This window comes from Rhineura floridana, chromosome 2, assembly GCF_030035675.1.
Source record: "Rhineura floridana isolate rRhiFlo1 chromosome 2, rRhiFlo1.hap2, whole genome shotgun sequence".
Lineage (NCBI taxonomy): Eukaryota > Metazoa > Chordata > Lepidosauria > Squamata > Rhineuridae > Rhineura > Rhineura floridana.
The window spans coordinates 61,361,527-61,386,398 of NC_084481.1; the positions used below are offsets into that span (position 1 = coordinate 61,361,527).

Below are 24,872 nucleotides of genomic sequence, written 5' to 3' on the forward strand. Positions count from 1 at the left end.
ATAAGCCCTGGGTTCCAACATAATAAGCCAGGCCATGGCTTAGCTCACGACAGAGAAGCAGAAAGCGACTGTGATCCTGGGAAGCACTTGAGACCTCCATGTGTGGACTTAGCTTAAGTTATGGGCAAACTGAGTCAGTAGTTTGCCAGCTTTTCTAGATCCTCTCACCAGTTTTACTTTGCATTTCACTGGAGTTAATGCAGATGACACCACTGCTAGGGAGATTTTAGGATCACACACAAAACAAAAATCTTCACAAATACTGCATTGGCCAGAAAATGGGAAACACAGAGTCTTCAGAAATGGTCCCAGAAATCTGATAACAAGTTCTCACTCATCAAGCACAGCTACTTCTTTAAGAGCATTAAGGTTGGAAGGACTTTGGAAAGCTGCCTTACACCAAATTTATTTATTTATTTGATATATATCCTACCCTTTCTCCTAGTAGGAGCCCAGGGCGACAAATCAGACTATTTGTCCACTGACCCCAGTTCTGTTTACTCTGACTGGCCATGGCACTCTCAGGTCTTAAGTAGAGAGTCTTTCCACTCATCTTCTAGCTGGTCCTTTTAACTAAATGTTCTGGGGATTGCACCTAGGGCTTTCTTCATTACAAAGCAGGTGCTGTACAAATGAGCTATATTACTCAGACGTGGGACAAGACATGATGCATGCAACTTGCATTTATTCATCCACTACACATTTATTCCTCCTCTACACCACAGAAAGTAGTCCATGAGTCCATGCTGAGATCCACAAGCTCCCAAATTATTTCAGAGACTCACACATCTCACCTATAGTGAGTTCTGCAAGTCCCGCTTCACACAAATCAGCAGAAACAAAGAGAAAAAAAACCACACATCTTTCTCTCCTATTCCCCACCTTGCTTGACTGTTGTTGTGTTGTTATGTGCCTTCAAGTCGACTACAACTTATGGCGACCCTATGAATCAGCGACCTCCAGGAGCATCTGTCATGAACCACCCTGTTCAGATCTTGTAAGTTCAGGTCTGTGGCTTCCTTTATGGAATCAGTCCATCTCTTGCTTGACTATCCAGTCTCTATTTGTGCTTGGCACCAGTCCCTGAGGCATGACTAGAAATTAACTGAACATCTCTTACCTTTAACAATCTGCTTGGCACAAGCGTTATAGACTTGTTCCTGGGTTGTATTGGAAGGAAACACTCTATCAAAGACATACGGCTTTCCTTGCTGAAATAAAAACAAGAGGCATTTTTTAGGGAAGACCACACATCAGCAAAAGTACTATTATAAAAGCCTACAGAGATCCATATAAAATGGCACACCTATTTGACCTGGATTGTTACTACTATGCTTCTACTGATATAATAGCACATCTGACATTTGTAAGATAGCCCATTTAGAGCAGTTAGCAATCACTAGCTAGAATTCTAATTTCCCAGAAGCTTATCATATTCAGCATCATGTGAAAGAAACAACAGAGAACAACAGGCTCTAACAGTAACATTACAGCTGAAAAGGCTTAATTTCTTCTTTAGCCATTTAAAATTTCAATTTTTAGAACAGAAACCCAAATTTGAGGAGGCAATTTCATCAAAACATTACCATTTGTTTCATGTAACATCATATTCCCACTGAATCCTATATTAACACCACTTTAAGGTACAGATGAACCTTGTTCCAGTGTTTCACGTAAGGGAAAGGTAAATGTTACAAGGTACATAGGACTACTGTTGTGACTATATTACAAGAGAAGGAGAGGAACACATGTCCCAGCACCATACCACCTTCCTCCTTTCAGTGATGTGAAGAGGGAAGGGAAACAAAACAGTGTCATATCATTACACACAGGATACAAGAGCATTACATTCTATGAGAGGCAAGAGGAAGATTTTGACAGAGTAGCCTTTCAGAGTGTCATTCACTAGCCATTCCAAATACAATATAAAGAACTAAAGTAGTGGATAGCTGGAATTTACTTTTATGAAATAATTTATAGGGGAAATGCATACCTCTCCTATTTGCAAAAAAATAAAAACCACCCCTAAATTTGGTTAATGATTCATCTTTTAAAAAGATAGATATGTATTAGTGGTTCTTACAGCAAGAGGATCAAGAACATAAGTAAAACTAGGCTGGATCAGGCCAAAGGCCAATTTAGTCCAGCATCCTGTTCTCACAGTGGCCAACCAGATGCCCAAGGGAAGCCTGCAAACAGGACATAGTGTTTCATGGATACAAGCAAATACATTAAAAGGGTTCTGGGCAAAAAGTTTATTTTAAAAAATAAAAAGTTGTTCAGAAAGTGCAAACACACAAACAAGCACACACACAATATTTCTCAAACCAGCCAACAAGGGGACAACACATCATCCAGCTCAGCCAAGAGGGATAACTGGCAGCCCCTATTCCCAGGCCTCCTCACCCAGCCATTCCTCAGCACAGCTGTCAATCCAAAAGACACAGAGAGGAGCAGAGCATATAATATATTCACCATGAGCATATTGAAACAGCCTCCTGCTTAGATACTGATGCACAGAAGAACTCATGATGCAGTGGGGCCATCACATTACAAGTTTCCCTCTCATTACTTACAGCTGCCAGGAACACAGACAACTCTCTTAACAGCGCAATCCACATTGCAAGTATGCTACAGCCAGAACAAGGAAAACTTGGCATAAGGATTCTGCCCAAAATGGCCTCCACTGGAGTCTATTTGGGGTGCATGGGGGCAGTGCCCCCGTGACAACTATAAACAACATGTCATCTGCCCATGAAACATAGGCATTTTAAAACTTCCAAACTCTGGTTCATGGGAGAAAAAATTTAGTTGCCAACGCAAACTGGTCATTTAAGATTGTGAAGCTAACTTTCATGCAAGTACATTCTACTTAGTTACAAAATTCAGTTTTTAGTCACAACTCTCATCTGCAACCAAATGTTCTGACATTTATGCTTCATCCGTTTCACTTTGATTTAAACATAAATGCAGCTATAAACCTGCCACCTGTTTAAATTATAGTTCTGAAGACTGTTAGCAAAAATTTGTGCAAGAATCACATTCAAAGGTATTATTTTACCCATAAAATAGAATCTGACCTGCAATATTTTATATTTCAAGATCATTGTGTGCTACTGACTGTAAATTCATCCTTTTATCATATTGGTCTAAATCTACAGTGTACTAACCTATTGTAATTTTTTAAAATGCCGTATGTTCACGACACGCAGTTAGTCGAGCAACTGCTATAATTTGACATTTAACCCTTTTTAGTTTAAGACTGAAGGGATACTACTTTAGATAGTTTAAGAGTGAAGGGGTACTCAAATCCTGAACTGTACAATTGCCAGCCAAGACCAAGGTTGAGGCATATCGCCCAAGCAGAAATATTCACTGTACGGCCCTTATATTCTTTTCTATAGAATCAGGCTTTTAAGGGCCTAAATAGCAACTTGTGAGACTCTGTAGATTTCAGCTAAGCAATCCATCATAATTTTATTGTACCTAGCAGAAGGTGAAGTTTCTCTACCAAGGTGAGATGTTTATGAGTAAGCAGCTAAATATATATTTACCAGTTCTTTCACAACAAAGAACCAACCTATTTATTTCAGAGCTTCTACAAGAGATAACACATTAAGGCTGCAATCCAATACATGTATACTCAGAAGTAAGCTCTATTGGGTTCAATGGACTTACTCCTAAGTAAGTGTGTATTGGATGGCAGCCTAAATTGTCAGCATTTATATATATTCAATTTTTTTACTTTATGAAGATAAATGTGTGTGGGTTTTTTCATACACTGCTATTCCCACCAATGGGACAATTATAACTGATTGAGAACCACACTCAGAAATTGCTTTAAGCAAAGCTCAAGAAAGAAAGAAAAAAGATATAAGAAACAGCAAAGATTGCAGTTTTGTTTAAGTGTGCAAATACGGAAAGATGTATTGGATTTCTTTCTTTCTTTCTTTCTTTCAAGAAAAGATTGTTGTAACCCACCCTAGGACCTTATAGTGAAGGGTGGGTAAGAAATCTAATAAATACAATTTTTTCATATATATATATTTAAGTTAATGTAAAATTGAGAGAGAAAAAACTGAGTACACCTAGTGTTTGGTGAAATGTCTTGGATGGGCCAAGTGATGGCATTTTGAACTTCTTGGTGAAGAATCAGGATAAAAAAGTACTGAATAAAAAAGTAGAATAAGTTCTGGAATAGAGTAAGAATTGCTTCCTAAGCAAGGAAGTTGTTGTGGAGAAAATTGCATTTAAACTTTTATTACAATCTAGATCATTTATGCTGTAAAGATAAAACTAAGCAAGAATCCTCAGGCAGTTACACCAAGTTAACAGTAATCACCAAGTTAACAGCCAACACTTCCTTTAGGCATTCACATATTAGGTTGCCATTAAAACTGTGTCATCTCTTATACACAGTTCCCTACCTGGAGGCTGAGAGGAGCTGCAAGAACTCAATTACTGAATGCTTGCACACCACTTTGCAAATGTGAATCATTACATAAAATGCAATCTACCACCCGCTCTCCTTGTCCTCAAGACCAGCATAAAAAAATAAAAACCAAAATACATTAAGTAAAAAAAATACAGCACAACAAAATGTGCTTCGTGCAAACTTTCACTATTTAACCATCTCTAGTGTGCAAAACTGCATACCAAGAAACAAGCAAGTTTTTCAGATAAACTGCAATGGTCACTGGATCAATAAACATATTTTCTACAGAAGTGCATTTGTAAAATTTATCCAATACAGCAACTAGCATCTTTAAAAGTGTGTCTAAAGGGGATGTGTATTTTTTTGAAAGGAGAAAAGCTCTCATGCACCCAGCAAATATAATCTGGGTTCGGTAGATGCAGCAGCACTACCGAAGCTAAGCATGTGTGGACTTGGTCAGCAATCTTGATGGGAGGCCATTGGAAACTTCATTGGAAAGCAGGATATACCTATAACTGATAAATATGAAAAAGGCTTTACAACAGAACACTAGTACTGACTGGCTGCTCAATTTCTGCCACCTCCTATCCTGTAGGCAGTTATAGGCAAAGGTTGTACTGGTTCAATCTCTGGGACACCTGTGGGGTGTTTCCTTTCCTAGAAGGAGGAAGAGAAGAGCTAGACAAGAACACACTGAAAAGAAAGTGTCTTACAGCAACGTACTGTATTTCTTGGCTCACTCATCCACCTCGTCCCAGTGCCTGCAGGAGGAAGGGGACCATCGCTGTCCAGGGAAGGAGAGCTGTTTGCTGCTGCTGCTGTCTGCCAGCCTGCCTGCCTGCCTGCTGACTTGCTGCTGCTGCTGTTCGGCTATCACCACCACCCTCTCCCTGTTGGACTTCTGCTTGGCAGGTGTCACACCTTGCAGGACAAGGCCCCAGGTACTCAGCCAGCTGTTGCCGATGTCTTCCACCTGTCCCTTCTTTGGAGGGGATACATAAGCTGGCTGGCTGAGGTGGCTTGGGAGACCCAGTGCCTGCAGGAGGAAGGAGACCATCACCGTCCAGGGAAGAAGAGCTGTTTGCTGCTGCTGCTGCCTGCCTGCCTGCCTGCCTGCCTGCCGCTGCTGGGCTACCACCAAGACTTCACCCTCTGTTCCAAAACAGGAATGCTATACAGAATGGGAAGAGGCATTCAAAAAAACAAAGCCACAGCATTCCCATATGCCATGGGACTTTATTGCATAAAAGATTTTTATGTAAATGGTAATCTTATTTCAGAGGGGGAGATAAGGAATAGGCTGGGAGAGATTGATCTTCCATGGCTACTATGTAGACAATTAAAAAAAAATAATGATTAGGGGGGTAAAAGAAAATGCAACAAAGAGATTGACTTGCTTTGAGGAATTACTGATGTCCACAGAGGGTGACTCAAAAGGGTTAACCTTGGCAATACATAAAATAATGTTAAATGCATCCTACAACAACAGAAAATTTCAAAACATATTGGGAACATGAATTACAGCTAGAAACAGACCCAGGGAACTGGAGGATGCAGTGGGTAAAACAGCCATATAGGTCAATTTCAGTTAGAAATAAGGAACCTTTCTTTTAAAGAATGTATGGGTGGTACTTGACCCCACAAAAATTATCATTAATTTATGCAAGTTCATTGCCAAATTGTTGGAGGAGCTGTAATATGATGGGTACATATTTACATCTGTGGTGGGAATACCCCAGAGAACAAATATTTTGGACCAATGTATTCCAGGAAATAAAAAAAAATAAAGAATCAACAGATTAATGCTACTCCACAATTGGTCATTTTAAATCTGTCCATCGATGATTATTCAGTTCTGCAAAATATAGCATTGGTTATACATTTACTACATGCAACACATTTCACAGTGGCACACTTTTGGAACATAGAATAGAATAACATAGAATATTGGTGTAAGCTGGTCTGGAAGAAGCATTGTTAGATAAACTTAACACAAAAACTTAAGAATCTCTAGAGGTCAAAGCAAGAGATATATTTATTTTGACTTGGTATGATTTTGTACAATACATGAACAAGGAATAACACTTAATCAAGTCCCTTTGCCAGCATATAAATGAATATCGTTTCTTTAAGTGGGTGTTTCCCTTCTCTCTTCTGGTTTATCCCATATCCAAACAGAAAAGGGAAAGAATAAGCACAATAATAATAATAATAATAATAATAATAATAATAATAATAATAATAATAATAATAATTTTATTGGTCGCCTATCTGTTCAGGTTAATGGACACTCTAGGCGACTTACAATAAAAAACAATACATCATATACAATATACAAAATAAAACACAGTCATAGTCAATTTAAAATCAGTTTCCAATTAAAACATCATAAAACTAACCCTCTCCAATCCCATAGGCCTGCCTGAACAGCCAGGTTTTTAAGGCTCGGCGAAAACCTGTCAGGGAGGGAGTATGTCGAAAATCAAGAGGAAGGGAGTTCCAGAGGGTGGGGGCCACAATTGAGAAAGCCCTCTCTCAAGTAAGATAAGCTGTATACTGAAAATAGTAAATGAAAACATCCTGGTTTTAAAAGTTGAATTCCATAAATGCACTGTAACACCAACCAATATGAGTTTATTTTAAATTATTTTTGAGTATCTAGGTTTGTTGATGTTATATGATTTATATATGATGTTTGGATTATGTATGATTATGTTTAATAATTGTGTAAAATTAATAAAGATTGATAAAAAAAACAAAGCTCCCATGGGTGTATTGAACTGGGATTCTTTGGATTCAGGCCCTTTTTATCTTTCCATCATGCACTTTAGCGCAACTCCAAAGTTCTGGCACTGAACTACTGCAAGAGAACTAGGGTAGTAAAGTAGTAGCATGCAATGCCTTACACAGTTCACAAGTGAATGGAGAAGGGGAACTGCCAGATTACAGGATTTACAATATTAATTGCTCCTCAGAACTGTCTGCACTTCCTGTGTACTTGAACACCACATCACAAAAAACATAAATAAATTCAAATGTACTATTACTACACTGATTTTTTCATGAAATAATGTAGACTCACTTTTTTGCTTCTTCATGCTGTAATACTGTAATTTCACAATTCCACACATGGAGCCTTTAGTTTGCACTGTGTCTTGGTTTAACCCCTGGTAGTCACTGACATGCTTTTCTCTGTTATTTTTAATTTCAATGCAAAACTTAACTCTAGAGTGGTACATAGATCAGGTTACACATTACACAGGTCTTTAGATGGCATGGCTACCCCAGGTAAAATATTGTTGCAACAATTTGACATGCCCCCTGAAACTATATAAATAGACTCTGAGTGGGTTCACTACTTGCATGGGAACTGTCTCCCGGATCAGGACTGGGCCAGCCAATAGGCACTCCTGTGGATGGGCTGGTAAGTGGGCTCAGACTGTTTGTGCCTGTCAGCCTGCAGTGCATCTTGGTGACAGGAGATGATATAACTTGACTAGTTCTTCTCCAGTCTCCTCCTCTGGCCGCAACTCTGACTCCTCTTGATCCAAGGGCAGAGCAGTGGAGGAAGATGTGGAGATAAGAGGTTCACCATCAGCCACCATCAAATCTATTGCAGGCAGCACCTCAAGGGCAGAGTTGTCACTGGTCAGACTACTGATTTTTTTTCTGTTTTCAAAGCCCCCCCATTGCAGACCACTGGGCCCCTCCCATAAATCCCAGTCTTCCTCCTGCCCATTTTGCCAGTTCTTGACAGGGCTCATGACACACTGTACCAAGCTTAGAGTATGATCAAGCAAGAAGCAACACAGGTACACATTGTGCTTAGATTATATATTTTTCATCTGTCTCCCCACTATTGTGCTTCACATGCTGTTGGACATCATGTTCCTTTTTCAAAACCCCATAATCAATTATTGTTTCGACAACCCTTCATTGATTTCTTTTGTCATTTCTTCCAATTTTGTTCTTGTCTCACCCACTGTTTGTCACTCTCCCCTCCTGCCATGTCATTTTCAGTCTGCAGCCAGTTCTCTCATTTAGAGAAAAAAAATCAATATTCTAAATCAGGAGAAAGCAGCAGCAACCCAACTGAGAAGCACAAAGCACAGTCAGCATCGGCTAAATAACCGAGCCAGGTCACTGGTGGCTTGAATTCAAAACCCGAAGAATACTAGTCAGCAGGATAACAGCTTCTAAAGAGAGCAAAAAGGGGGGGGGAACACAAGCATTTCCACTGATGAAGTCATCACTAGTGACCTTCCCCAGTTTATTTGAAGGTATATACTTTGCACGATTTAAAGCCTTATTCTTTCATATCATATCGGAAATTCCTTTCAAAGCATTGTAGAATAACTGATAGGGACACAGACCTCTTCCAAGGCCAGGGCAAGGATGCTGGTCTGTAAAAGAATGGAAAATCCTTCCAGTATCACTACTTCCCATGGGACCTCCCCATCACCCCGGCTTGGCTGTTCCACAAAGGACAGCTATTAATTAGATTCTGCTTTTGCAGCTGCTCTCATATAATCAAGCAGCATGCGCTGCCTAGAATATTCACAATGGCACATGCAGCTGAGCATGCTCTCTCTCACATACATAATCTGTATTCCTTTGGCCTGTTGCATCTGACACATCAAAAGCTCATCTGCTTATGTTCCAATTCAAGTGCAATGATCAAGGTCTAAACATTAAATGGAGGTTGCTTTTTTAGTTGATGAGTATAATGAGCCAGATTTGAGCTTTCTTAATCAACATCCCATTGTCCCTGACTGTTGGCCCTGCTAGCTGTGGCTGACGGGAGTTGTAGGTCAAAAACATCTGGAGGGACACATGTTAACCTAAACATATGAAATATATTCTAGGTATCTTAAGCGGCACATGGAGCCCTTGTAGTTGGAGTGAGCCAGGACTCTGCCCCCAGGCCAGGTGGAAATAGGTCAAAGAGCAAGGATCAGGTGTTGCAGGCTTCACAGCTAAACAGTCAAGGCCATAGGCTTCCCCATACCTTTACTGAGTGCTTGCTGATGCTTCTTGTAAGGGCCTCAAATTCTTGAATACATGTAGCATTATGTACTTAGCAAAATTAATATTAATTCATATCATTCACTATATTTTGTTCAACATGAATGAAATAGACTGCCTTCAAGTTGATTCCGACTTATGGCGACCCTACGAATCGGGTTTTCATGGGAAGCGGTATTCAGAGGTGGTTTACCATTGCCTTCCTCTGGGGCTGAGAGGCAGTGACTGGCCCAAGGTCACCCAGTGAGCTTCATGGCTGTGTGGGGATTCGAATCCTGGTCTCCCAGGTCATAGTCCAACACTCTAACCTGGCTCTCATTGTTCACGCATGCTACTGTCTAAAATGACTAATTATCCTCCCACTTTATCAATTATCAGGATTTCAGCTCCAGTGCTTCAAACAAAGATGTTGGCTACAGTGTCTCAGGTCCACAAGAGAACTGGTTGTTTGTAATGTACATTGCATCAAAGCAACTTGACCAATAATCCAGACGCAAAGCCAGTCTGATCAAGGTATGACCTTTGAAGATTCCAAGAGGATGTTAGCAAACCAGAAAGAATGAAAAAAGAAAAAGAAAAACCTCAATTCTGCAGATAGATACATCCCTCCCTGAAAACTGATACAGTCAAATTGCATTGTGTTTGCCATGTTATATTTTACATAGTGTGAGTTTCTAAGCAGCACTCAACAAAATTGATAAAGCAAAAATATAATTTTATGTAAAAGAAACTTCCTTCATTTTGAAAAAGTATATATCTAAGAAAACATTTTTTGTTCAATTTCTAACATTAAGAGATCAATAACAAAGAACATTTGAAGTTGCCAGTTACAATGGTCAAATGTAATTTGAGTAATTCTTTATATTTTTTATAAAACCATACAAACAAATGTCACACTTCTATTCTACCATCTAGGCAGATTCTTATGAGACATCATTCTCATGTTCTAATACAGTCTTTTCTTTTTCTTCAGCTCCATATTTTTGTACCAACGGAAATAAATGCCAATCAGCTCTCTTCAATATATCTAATTACAGAGGGATGGGAGCAGGGGACCACCCACTCATGCCTTATTTGCAAGGCCAAACTCATTTTTCATTGCTGCTACTCTCCCCCACTCTTTTTGCAAAAACTACTATGTTAGAGGCAATGGAGTTACAATGTAGAATAGGTTAACCCAGAGCAGGAAAACAATTTTTAACCCAAAGCAGTCTGTGATATTGGGCTAAATGCATGAGTGTTGTATTTATCAAGTTTTTATCATGATAACAGAGTGCCATGGTACCAACTATAGACATTTCATTACTTTATAACATGGAATAATCCAGGTTTTATTGGGCTATCAATGTTGTTTTCATCACTTTGACTTTTCATAGACTATTTTGTTGCACAGTGAGACTTAGAACTTTACAAATTTGGGCTACAAAAGTGAAGCTATGATTCTGGGGGTGGACTGGGGAAAAAGAGGACAATAAGTCAAGGGATGGTTCCCCTAGCCACAGGCTTCAAGTGACATCTCTCTATAAGAGAGGTATATTTCATGATGCTGAAATTGACACAAAGACCATTCAACAATGCACCGGCCCACTGCAACCACCACGGCTTACCAATCCCAAGCGGAAGGGACACAAGGCTCATATGGGACCTTCTAGAAAAAGAAGGAACATTACTGTCAAAAAGAGTAAGAACATCAAACACTCTAAGTTCCTTCGCTACAGGAAAATGAACTTTGCCAAACTGTTCAAACTACTAGACTCCATTCCCACTTTGAGGAACAGTCAAGAATCCAACACCGCAAAACTGGATGACTCTTCCGAGGATGATAAAACTAACCTCAATCCTTCAGATATTATGGCAATTCCACGCTTATCGTCTGCTTTTACTGATAGCTCATGTCAGCTTCAGAACTCTGAGCAACAGGATCCGCTGACTTTTGTATCTCAGGGACCTAAAGATCCCCAGAGTCAGTTGTCTGAGACCAGATGGCGATTAATATTAAATCGCCAAAAGTTAGTTCTATCCAACTATTCTAAACCCTATGGTCATCCCACGCAGACTGAACCCAAAGCTCATCTTCTGAAGACTCTAGACCCCATTATGCCAGGTCTTTTCACCTGGGACGATATTAATTACATAGAACATCTTTACCACAACTCCTTTGACGCTCGTATAGTGGTGACCTTTAGCAATCCTGACAAAGCCAGTCTCCTTCTTTCTAACAGAGACGTGCTTCACACAATTGGAATCACTACGCAAAGGATTTTTGAGAACGCTGCCCGGCCTCCATCACTAATTGCCTCTCTCTTTCATCCAACCAAGCACACCCAAAAAACCCAGTCTGTGACATAGTAAATAATCTTACTGATCTGGATCCAGATCCACTCCCTCCTTCTGTCAAGCCCGAAAAGAGATCAGCGAAATCAACTCTTGAGTTGGCAAAGAACTCTACAGAGTCAGAGCCACAGCCTGAGCTCCCCCTTCATGAAGCCCACTCGATCCAGGCCAATGTAACTAACAACGGGTCGGACAGTTCTGAATATGCTTCAGTAAATAATGATGGACCTACCCAGTTTAACGAAGATGAGGAGAGACTATTAAGTGCCTTTGGTGCCCTCCCATCCCCAGCTCAGTCGGACATTATTACTAGATTCCAGAGACTGATAACGCATCTCTGTGATGGACTGTTGAAACCTGAGCGTGAAATCTGTCTCATGAATGGAAAACATTGTTCGAAGGAAGTTGTCAACGAGCCGCAAATTACCAACACTGCCAGGCTAAAGGCACCAACATCGAACTTGCCCGTGAGCAAAGGCACCTCTCTTCTACAGACTGTAGCTGAAATGAACTTAACAGCATATAAAACACAAAAATGCAATCCGAAGAACTCAGAGTGTACACGCTCAACTTCCTCCTGGACTGATACGAGACTGTTGGATAAAAGCGAAGAGGGTTCTCCGATTAAGGTGCCCACTCCAGTGGTCTTTCCTGTCATCCTATCTAAGGTGACAATCTCAAATGTCAGCCAAATAGACCCCTCCCTCAGAGCTTTGAAAAGTTATTTTTTTGAACTACAACTCCCATCAGCCCCAGCCAGCATGGCCACTGGATTGGGCTGATGGAAGTTGTAGTTCAAAAAAGTAACTTTTCCAAGCTCTGCCCTCCCTAGAGGTAATAACCTCCTCGCCGGCCAAACCATCCGCCCTATCCAACCCTCTTACGTCTTACAATGCGCCAACTGCTCATTCAATCAACAAGACCCAAACTAGGTTAGCTTGACGCACCATGAGTTCTTCCACTCCCCGGCTTTCAATTTTGTCTTGGAACATCGCTGGATGGAGGAACAAGGCCATGGACGCCTCCTTTCTAGACTTTCTGAATGGCCATGATATTATCCTCCTTCAGGAGATGTGGGCCAGAGAACAATTCGAACTGAATGGCTTCTCCGCTTACTCGCTGGAGGCAACACCAAGTGACAAAGGGGGTTGGCCTAAAGGAGGCCTCTCTGTACTGGTTGCCACAAATCTCTGTGCCACCATCAACAGACTAATTTCTCTTCCTGGCTAGCCATGTCACTATGTATTGGATCTAATCGGGCTAGGCTCTTACTTATAAACATTTATTTGCCCCCGCTTTGCCAGAAAACTATGGTAAAAGTTATCAGCCAGAAGCTACAGTGCTATAATTCCAGTCTGTCCTCACTATTCCAGATGCCATGGTGCTGATTGCTGGCGATTTTAACGCCAGAATTGGCCCAAACGACAGAGCATTATACGCCTATTTCCACGAAATTCCACCTCCTGCAGATCTCCTGCTCAATCTTCCGGCTAGACAATCAAAAGATTTAGGATGTAACTTTGCCGGTTACTGTTTGCTTCAAATGTTACATAGTTTGAACTTGACCATGGTGAATGGCTCAGTTGATGGAGACAGAAATGGCACATTCATTTTCTGGATCTGGTGCATCTGCTATAGACTTTTTTATTGTATCTTCTGATCTTCTAAGTGCAGTATCCAATTGCTCAGTAGGCAATCGCACGGAAAGTGACCATCTCCCATTGATCCTATCCCTGTGCTGTGGCAATGTGTTTCCCTGCGCCGACTGGTTCCCCATCGTGGAACTAGATTATGCACCAAGCCTTGTGTGTGTCAAATGGTCAACTAAAACTGAGTTGAAACTTAAAGGAACACTATACTCACCCAGATGCCTTAGTCAGCGGGAGACTATCCTGGCGTCGGCTTCTGGGGAAACTTGTGGCGTATCAAGCTTTGATTGCTGATCTTCAACAATGTCTAATTGCCAAGTCCAAGGCAAGGCCACGTACATGCCTATACTACTCTAAACCTTGGTTTGATCGAGAATGCCTTGACCTGAAAAAACTTCTAATCACTAAATATAGAGTTTACAGGGATGAGGATCTTCCGGCACTCCCTACTGATTGCTTAGCACTGAAGAAGAGATACAAACTATTAATTAAGACAAAGAAAAGATCGGCCCAGATCCAGCTCTGGCAAACCCTAATCCAAGCCTCATGGGCTAAAGATGCAGCCACCTTCTGGCGGCTGGTGGCCAGGGGATGGCCCAGACCATCCACTAGTCTGGACTATCACATCTCTGTGCAATCCTGGGAACTGCACTTTTATAATATCTATTCAAGGGGCCAGAATTGAACCCAACATGCTGAGCTCTCGCTAAAGGATCTCCCCGAATGGCCTCCAGTATCGGTCAAGGAAGTTTCCTCATTAATTTCAAAATTGAAGCTGGGTAAGTCTCCTGGGCCCGACAACATCTCTCCTGAAATACTCAAATCCAATATTGACTGGTGTGCCCTGGTCTTGGCAGCCCTTTTCACGAGTATTGACCGTACTGCCTGTATTCCTGAAGATTGGGGTTTAGCTATCATTATCCCAATCTATAAAAAAGGCAGCCGATCTGATCCAGCTAATTATAGACCAATTAGCTTATTAAATATCATTAGCAAATTGTATGCTTCCCATTTACTTGAAAAACTGCAAAGTTGGATGGACCAGAAAAATATCCTGGCAGAAGAACAAGCAGGCTTCAGAGTGGAGCACTCCACCATAGACCATGTGCTGGTACCAACATCTTGTGGAAAAATATTCATCTAGAAAGGGGGGCTGCCTCTATACGGCCTTTACAGACTTCAAGTCAGCTTTCGATCTCATTCCCAGAGATAAGCTATGGGAAAAAATTGAGACCAGTAATATTGACAGATGACTTTTAGTTCTTATACGGTGCCTCCATGAAAACACCACATTGCGCATCAGGTGCAATAAGGCCGGCCATCTGACTAGGTCTATTGCCATCTACAAGGGCGTCAAGCAGGGTTGCGTCCTAGCTCCCACCCTGTTCAACTTTTATATAAACTCTCTGGTTGGACACTTGGCGCAGGTTTCATCTCACCTGCCTACTCTTTCGAATAAACCAGTGTCCATTCTATTGTACGCTGATGACACAGTTCTTATCTCGCTATCTAGTATCGGCCTCCGACGACTGCTGAAAGCACTTGCTGACCATTGCTCTAAGGAACTCTTAGTCATCAACCAGGACAAGATGAAGGTACTAGTGTTCACTAGGAAAAAGAGGAAGCACCATTGGTACTTGAACGGCCTCCCAATTGAACAAGTACCCTCGAATCGGTATCTGGGAGTGACCTTCCACTCTTCCGGAACATGGCATCTCCACGCCAAGAAAGCTATTACCAATGCACAGAGGAACTCTAAGGCTCTCCTCTCATTTTTTTACACAAAGTGAGGGCAATATGTCCCCTCTGCTATACAAGACTTTGTGGCAAAAGTCATTTCCCAACTGCTGTATGGTTCCCAGATAATGGTCTGCTCCAAGTACTCCTTCTTTGAACCTGTACAATCCAAATTCTTGAGATCTATTCTGGGTATTCCATCTTGAGTTTCAAACAATGCTTTGCGCCTCGAAGTAGGGCTCCCCACAATCGAGGCCCGTATATGGAAGCTCAAGACTGGGTATTGGTTAAAACTGTTGTTCTCTCCTGTGGGTCTGGCTCCCCTTGTTCTTTCTGATGTATACCTATCAAGCTGGAAAAAATCACTAAACAGGAAACTTTTAAGTCTACGTTTTTCTCTCCCCGCCATTTCCCTGCTAGGCCTCACCAACGTGAGGCAGGCCATCTTTCAACAAATTTTAGACGTTGACTACCAAAACCACCTCTCCCAGATAGGGTCCAACCTTGGCCCTATTCACACCACTGGGGCTTTTGTTCCAGCGTATTATTTAACTTCTCTTCCCACCTCTCGGCTCAGAAAGGCATTTACGAATTAAGCTGGCGAAGCTTAATGTACTACCGTCAGCTCTTCTTGATGGTAGATTCCGAAAGATTCCTTTTGCCAAGCGCTTATGCCCCTGTGGTGCAGGCAAAGTGGAAACTGTTGGCCATGTACTTTTAGCTTGTATTTTTTATCATGACCTTTGTCTTGTAACCATCACCCCTATCATCCAACAATTCCCGGGTAGGGACAATGTATTTTATGTTAGATATCTCCTATCAGATCAAAGACCCCAAGTTACAAGCAAGATAGCGAGATTCTGTCCCGCAGCAATTACACAACATAGAACAGTCCTGATCGCTGGCCTTTTTAGGTGGTCCCGGCCTTCCCTAGAATGTGTGTCTTGTTTTAACTTGTGCAGTATTAATACTGTATTTTTTGATGTTTTTGTATTGGTTATATTAATACTGTACTTTTGATGCCTTTGTATTGGTCTCTGACCATATGAATAAATTCATTCATTCATTCATTTATTTCATGATGCAAGCATCAACAAGGAGCACATGTTAAAGTAAAACCATGGTTAATCTTTAAAATGGGATACAAGGCAAAGCAGATGTCACAGACAATTTTTGTTTGTTTATTTCATTGTTCTTGTACTCCTGCCATAGCCCAGGGCAGCCAACAACTATCTTAAAATACAACAGAGATATCATAAAATAGTAAAATTTACAGCAAATCAGCAACAACCTTTAACACAGAGAAATTGAATGGAGTCCATGGAGAGACTGAATATTATATTTTAAGGCTTACATCCCCTTCTACCACTAGGTAATACCATAAAATTTGGCTTCAATTGACATTTTTATCTACTACACGACCCAAAATTAATCCCTGCCTTTCCTAAACTAAAAACTGCCATGTTTCTCTTTATTTGTGCTCCCTGCCTACCCAGGAACCTGGGTGTTTCATTTAAGGTTTGGGACAATTTTGGATTACAAGCCAGAGTTTAATTTCTCAGAAATGGGAAGCAGCCATTACTTCCTTATCCCAGTATCCTAGGTGTGTAACCTGGATGGGACTTATTCAGACTGAAATATCCATCTTGGACCAAAGTCTATAAGCTGACCACATGGCTACTATCATCAGCTTAATTTTTTAAAAAGTTTAAAATAATTTTTCATTGTCTTTCTCACTTTGTACTTTGTATAACATCTTGCCTGGTTGAGAGTTATGAAAAACTTGAAAACTTGCCAAAATTTGGTAACATTTTGGTTGGTCCCAATAAAGCCCAACTGAATTTTGGAGTTTGTTATATTTTAGCTGTTCTACTGGATTTTATATAATTTTAATTTTATGAATTAAGTGTGACATGCAATTCCATCCATATATGAATGGAGCTGTCTTATTATCATGCAACAGGGCTTCCCCTTCCTCTCATTGCCACCACCCCTTGCCCCCAGAATTTGGGGAGGGGGGAAGCACACACAGGAAAGACCACTTTAGCAACATTGGATTTCACCTTAAATCTATTGTTACTTGTTCTGAACATCAAGCATTAAACATATGATTATTTATTTCAAGACATTTTAATAAGAAAACTCTGTTAAAATAATATTTCAGACTATTCACATATTAACAGTGCAAAAGGTCAGAGGAAAAAAATAATAAAGTTTTGCTGATGAGCAGAACAGCTTTACAGTTTACTATAATAAGAGCTGAGTATTACTTTGTTAATCAAATTTGTTGATTTTAAGTTGCTAAGCATAGATTTTATACCAAAACAATGATCTGGAATTTATTCCTCACACTGGGACATGAACTGTTGCTCCATTGTTGTTCTAGGAAGCATACAGTGAGTGGCTATCACAAAGTTATCCCTCTTGATTTGAGAACATTACTCCTGATCCTTGAGAAGAATGCCCTCATCCAGATTCTTCAGTAATGATGGTAGATCTAAGGCACAATAAAATACTTTTAAATTTCACTGATTTCAACACGACCATCATATATACTTAAATCTTTCCCATTGAGATACACAGGAAAGTGTTATTTTGTAAGGAACATGCCTCTGTTTGCTTATGTAAACAAAAGGCCTGTCACGGTGATGCAAGATCCCTGGGACGCATTCTTTTTTACTGGCTTTAAATATACAGGATGCAAAAGCCAGCAGCTCTGGATTGAAGAGAACTGATTTGAGGAGTCCATTGAACAGCTCAGGTTTGTACTCCTGTCCAAACCTTAACATTGGCAGTACTGCAGAGGCACAAAACACAAAAAGAATGGTTTATTGAGTTTAATATATATATATATTGCTGCCCAAATGTTGTTGTTTCCTTTCTATTTTAAACTGCATATGCAAAGGGGGCATTTCTGTCCTACTCCTAAAAGTCAGTGATGGGACACTGGACCAGCATGGTACTGGGCAAAAGCATGCTTGTAGCTATAGAATAACAACAAATTCTAGAAAAGTAGAAGCTATCAGCTACTGTGCCAGCAAAAGACTACTTACTCCAAACTAACCTCTATATTACTAGGCACAGAGAGAGACAGAAAACAGAGACCTCAGCCATTATGGGGAGGCCATCATAAACCAATATTTGTACAGAATCTCTCTTTGTAAAGCAGACATGCATTGGATTGCAAGCTGGCAATACCATTGCCTGTATTCACTTTTCCATTTTTTTAAAGAGAGTAATCTGGTGAAGTGGTGAGACAGTTTGCAAAAAAGAGGAAGGCAGGATGCAAGAGGCCAGCCTTTCTCCCAACTTTGAAGTTGAAATGGTGGGCAGGAATCCAGGCAGTTGTGTTGCAGTCCCTGCTACCTCTCCAGCTCCAAAGTTGAGAGGAAGGCTGGAAATCGTGTGCCCAATGCCAAGAAAGCAAGCAAGACAGGTGGAGGAACATTAGTTGTCCCTGTCTAAAGTTACCCACAGTTTCTTCAGGCAGCAGAGCAGAACAAATGTGCACACACTTATCCCCCTGGCCTTTCCTCAAGCCCTATGATTTTGGGGTTGGTCAGCAAGGTCACCCAAAAAAAACTGCTGGCCATGCCCATTCCAAAACAAGCCTAACCCTCTTCATTTTAAACAAAATATGTTTTTTAAACAAAATATGGCTTTTGTTGTTATGTTATGCTACCATGGTGGTGCAAGTTGATAAGTTCATGTATTATTCACATAACAAATATAGCTGTTACTAAGTAATCTAAAAGTTCTATAATTTGTCATCATTACAGATCACTGCCTCTTATGAAGTAAGCCAATTATACAATCACACAGAGTCTGGAAGGAAGGAAAGTAATCAAGTAAGCTAAATTAATGCTGAGTCAAATTTGCTTGATGCCAGTGCAAAATATAAGGAGTTCAGTCTGAGGTGATGATGAAAACAGAAAATATTATCACCTACAAAGTTCACACAGGAAGGAGAACTAAATCACTCTGCTGGTTTCCTCCACTTGCCTTGACACAAGTATATTGGCAGAGAGGTGAAGCAGGCAGTGGTCAGCAATGTTTTCCCCACAGAGCCAGGGATCTACACCCAGGCAAGCCCTAAAAAGAGCCACAAAGGCCAAGAAAGTACAGAATTATATGAATTCATGTGCAGCTCTACAGCTGTGGATTCAGCTTATTTATTATAAAATCATCTTTGCCCTAGAATGGTTTACAAATATGTAACACTTTCAGTAAAACAAAACAGATATGCCCTGCAAACCTGAGATACAAGTCTAAGTAAAATTTCTGTCATAGGTCCAAGATACACTAATACAAAGTCCTCAGACAAAAAAAAAATCCATACAACAGTTCAAGTAAGCTAATCTAATTTGACAGCGTAAAACCAAACAGGAGAGAGAATAATGTGGAGCGCCAAAATTAAATGGTAGTACCCAAAAATTGTGATGGGGTGGCAGGGAATATATCTCCAATTTAGCTGGCATTAACTATGGGTAATGCTCGTGGCTCTTTGGCAGAATCTTAAAACATCCCAAGAACAGCATCACTGTTCTGCTTGTGTAACAATATCTGCAGATACTCCAGTAAAAGCAAATAGGCTATCAGTGTGCAGCCCACTCCTATGTACATTTACTACAAAGTCCCACTTACTTCAATGATCATGGGATTATAGCCTTACAGCACAATCCTAAACACAGAATCATGGAATAGTAGAGTTGGAAGGGGCCTATAAGGCCATCAAGTCCAACCCCCTAACATGTATACTCAGGACCAAGCCCCTCTCCACCCCAAGTTAAATGGGATGTAGTCTTGAATAAGTGTGTTTAGAAGGACAGCAGTGTCAGGTGTGCCAAAAAACCTGTGAAGATACACAAAGGAAATTTCTCCTGTAAAAGCTACACTGCCACAAATGAAAGTTACGCAACGCCAATGAGATTTGGACAGCAGAGCTTTTCAGTGGATTGCACTCAGGATATTTACTTTTGGTTTTAGTAATCCAATAACAGCTAGTTTCAATGTATCTTTAAACATACTAAAAAGAAGGGAAATGTTACTGTATCCTAAATAGTCTAAAAATATTCTCACATTTATCATTGTATGTGTTAAAAATGAAAGAAAAGCTGTATCAATGGACTATAATTACAAAGCGTTTTTCAAAACAAATTAGTTGGACATTTTTATTTTTAATTTAGTAATTCTAAAATTACTTACCAGTAGCATTTTAAGTATCCAATGACAAAAAACCAAATGCAATTAGTAGTATTAGTATTGCATTTAGAACTACCAAATATACATGACAAAACAAAACACCACCTCCAAACACAGCAATTAACCAAACAGTAATTACTAAGTAAAAATTATCTAGAAAAGTACTAAAGTAAGCCTATTTAAATCATCACTCATTAGCACAGAGCCCTGTAATCATTTCCTTGACAACAGAAAGGGTACACCCACATACAAATATCTGTTGCCGTTTTGATGTTGATAGGCCAGAAGTAGAAATGAACAGACTTGGCCAGTGCTTAATTAACTACTAACGTTTCCTAGTCCAGCTCTACTATAGCAATTTAAATTGGATATACTGTCAATTCAAAACATCCATTTCAGGGGTGGAAGAAAAGGTCTCATTACAGAGTCTGAACCCAATAGAGACCAAATAACCGGACAGATTTTATTTAGTTTTACCAGCTGTTCAGGTTAAAAAAAAACCTAAAAAAACCACTCCCTGTTCAAAATACAAAAATTCTCATCCATTTATTAAAACTGATACAAATGTGTTTTTAAGTTAAGCGAAGCTAGCACTTCTTCAGACAACACTTAATTATTTCCACAGAATATTGCAATGACCACTAGTAATTTCCACAGAATATTGCAATGACCACTAGTAATTAATAAATAAATGGCAAAAGAATAGATTGTTTACGTTGCAGAGATAACACAGACTTGAGCCACAGTTGAATACCTAGCTGCCTTGGGAATTAGTTTGCTAACACAATGGAAAACGCTTCCTTGTAAGCACAATATTAATAGCCTCTGAAATATGCTAATCTTGCTAAAGTCTGCACTACTACCTCCAGTGTTTTTCTCTGCACCAGGAATTGGGGACTTGTTGTCCAACAACGTCTGAAGTGCCACAATTCCCATAAATCCTGACAGTGAACTATGCTGGCTTGGGCTGATATGTAGTCCACAGGATAGCCACTCCTGCTTTACATCCTAAAGACTAAGCACATGATTCATGCGTAGCATAACCCTTTGCTATACCTCTAATATCATGTCTAAAGGACTCTGACCTTCAGATGCGCAGCTGCCAACTCAGCAGAAAGAGGTTGTTTTGGAAGCATGAAACCAATACCACAATTCTACACATACTTTTTATGAGCCACTTACTTCCAAGATAATATTTAGACTATACAGTACATAGTTTCAGCAGAAATGAATTGAGAGTAGATGTAATCCTTTTACATAGGTCACATCCACACCATACATTTGGAGCACATGTGCACTACTTGAACACTCATGGCTTCCTCCCAAGAATTCTGGGGATTGTAGTTTATCCCTTACAGAGCTACAGTTCCCAGCACCCCTAACAAACGACATTTCCCAGGATTCTTTGGGGAAAGTAATGTGCTTTAAATGTATGGTGTGGATGTGACCTTAACTGAGAAAAGAGTGCTATTGCGCTAGTGCAGCCTTTCCCAAGCTCATGCCTTTCAGATGTTTTAGACTACAACTCCCATCATAACTGACAGGAGATGTGGAAATTGGCAAAGCTGTAGAGTACTCTGATCTAGACTATAAGAACTATCATGCTAGGTCTAAATAATTATTTACCTCAAACAGGGATGCAGAACCTATGGTCCAGCAACATGTCCCATCATCCATGACCTAAGGCCATGATTTCTGGGCCTGATGGGAGTGGGAGTTAGATCTATAGTCTAGACTTAGAAGGCCACATGTTCTCTACCTCTGACCTAGAATATGCATAGCGCAGAAAGGCACAGTATAAGTTTTGAATAAACAATTTACACTAGCTCAGCATTGTTACTTCTAACAAGGGTCTGTCATAAGAACACAGAAATCTGTCCTATACCAAAGTCAAGCCATTAGTTCATCTTGTTCAGTGCTGTCTACAATGACTGGCAACACTCTCTAAGGTTTGAGGCAAGGCATCTTTCTGAGGATTGAACCTGGGACCTTTTTCATATAAGGCAGGAACTCTACCACTGTCCTACAGTCCTTCCTCTTGTCACAATGAAGCTCACAAACCTGGTATGATGGCAGTTTCAGTCATTTTTAAGAGCCTCTGAGCACAAGTACTTCTGAGCATACTTTTAAGCCGAGAGCCAGTATGCAATCACTTTATCTTATGTCCATTACCAGGAACACCAGCAATGGACAGACAAGCTGCCTTTCAGAAAAGCTTTGTCTGCCATTACCAATCTTCTCATTAAGACCCCATTTCCTCAGAACATAGTTTGAGAACCTTAGCACTGAGGTAGAAGGCTACCGTGTATTCAGGGGAATTCAGGTAGAGGTTTACTATAGATTAATATTAGCAAAATATTTGGGTCATTCATATGGCAAGGAGAAAACTACCATAAATTCCTCTAATGTCAGATACCTCTGAAGCCAATATTATATAAGGTCAGAAATGTATGATCCTGCAAAGTGGTAGGGGAAGGAATCATTTTGAAGAGAAGGTGCTTCTCTCTCTCCATACTGCAGTAAGAACAGGGAATGATCACAGCAGGCAACAAATAAGCATCTCTGGACAGAATACATAAATTTTGCTCTCATCTACAGAGATTGCAGCTTGGCAAGCTTTTAACTCAGTGCTGCTAAAATGCATGAAAACACAAGCTGGGTTGGCAGAGGGGGTGGGAATTCCTCCGCCTCTGTCTTTCTCTCAGCAGTTTCTTGCTACCTGTCAATCAGTCAAATGCATCAGGGAGGGAGCAAGTGAGCATGCCCAGTGATCCAGATGACATCAGCTTGATCAATGCCAGGGATTGGAAGGCTGCAGCAGCAAGGAGGAGAGGGCAGCTGGAAGAGTCAGTTGGGGTTGACTCCGTTCAGTTCCTCACCATTGCCCTGTGCTGCAGCTACAAAAACAGAGGGGGGGGGAACTCAGCCAAGCTGCCCTTTAGGTAGGGAGGTTTCTTCCTGAAGAAAGCATCCAAAGAAGGTTGATGGAGAATGTTTTGTTGCAGGCCAACTGGAAGGCAGGAACAATAAAATATCCACTTCAAATCTTGACAAGGGAATTAACTTTTTTTAAAAAAGAGGTTTACATGTGATGCCTTTTTTTTTTTTGCCCCAAGGCTTATTGTTACTTTCTCTATACCGACCTATCAACTGAGGGCGACACTCCTTGTATCTGCCAGTGTGTGCTCTTAACCCACATAAACTGGAGCCACAATAAATGCCAGTCTTTTAAAAAGGTGCCTCAAGACACTTTGTCCTTCCACTTATGCTCACTCGGGAATACAAGGAAAACTTCGCTCCCACAGAGGGACATCCACATTATCATCTAATGCTTTTAATTTTGCATCCCTCAAACTCAATCTTTCTTTTAAAAAAAACCCAAACTCTTGCATTAAGTGATTCACAACCCCCTTCTCCCCCACATCATGTCTATCTATCTCAACCAAAGGGAAGAGCTATTCGCCTTGGGGACCCCAATCTCATCTCCAAGTTTGAGGAGGAAGGGAAGGAGACGCTACGTTTCCTCCCACGCGAGTGAGTTGAAGCCCTGTCCCAATCTAACCCCACCACAACCCACCCAAGCCTCGGCCAAGGTTTGGCGCTCAAGGTGAGAAGAGGAAGCCAACCAACACACGCATACATACACGCTCCCTCTTTAGAAGGCAAGGTTAGGAACAATGGGCGGAGGAAGGAGCACAATGCAGTGCGAAGGCACGCCAGGCAGGGGGCCCACAGCGACGGTGCAGTGGAGAAGGCGGGGAAAATTGGCGCTTCTCTCCGTATTACTATTGTAGGAGGCGAGGGGCGGTGGGGAGGTCCTGGGGCGAAGAGAAAAAGGGGAGGATTAAGACAACTCCCCACCCACCCAAAAACAAAACACAGTTCAAAGCCCAACAACAACAAGCAAGCAAGGCGGCGAGGAAGCTTACCCCAATCATCACCGTGTCCTCGCCTTTGAATTTGGAGATGAATTTGTCCCCGCGGAGAATCTCCGCCTCGTTGAGTGGCCGGAATCGGCACATCACTTTGATGCTGCATTCGGCTGGGTCCGCCATCTCGGTGCGGGTGGGAAGCGAGGCGAGGGTAGGAGCCTGACCTACGGCGCGTGGCGAGGACGGCACAGAGCCTTCCCACCTTGTGAGGTTTGGGCTGCTGGTGGCGGCGGTGGCTGTTTTCAGCGGCAGGTCATGGGCCAGGCTTGGAAGCAGCCGAGCCCGGTCAGAGGAGACGGCGGCAACGAGGCATGCCCAGTTGCCTCACGACCGCTAGCAGCGAGGGAGCCTGAGCGAGCGTGAGGAATTTATGCAAAAAAAGGGGGGTGGGGATGAGCAGAGGTAAGGGGAAACGCCAGCCTCAGCACCTCAAAGATTGCTGCCGGATTTCTTCAGAGGATGGCAACCGGTACAAAAATAGAGGCATAAATCTACAGAAATGCATATGGTTAATCGAAGTCTTGGGAACTGAAAATGAAGCCGGGTTCTTTGCTCCCC

General features: G+C 41.2%; 1 protein-coding gene across 1 annotated transcript in view; it reads right to left on the bottom strand.

Moving 5' to 3' along the window:
* The window catches only part of KIF5C (kinesin family member 5C), a 125,307-nt gene extending 100,732 nt beyond the window's left edge, over positions 1–24,575 (bottom strand). Inside the window, exons 1-2 of the mRNA XM_061608827.1 lie at positions 24,312–24,575; positions 1,121–1,211 (exon numbers count right to left, since the gene is read on the bottom strand). Coding sequence (XP_061464811.1) covers positions 1,121–1,211; positions 24,312–24,437 — 217 coding nt within the window. The 5' untranslated portion in view covers positions 24,438–24,575. The remainder of the gene's footprint in view (positions 1–1,120; positions 1,212–24,311) is intronic.
* Positions 24,576–24,872: the final 297 nt, after the last annotated feature.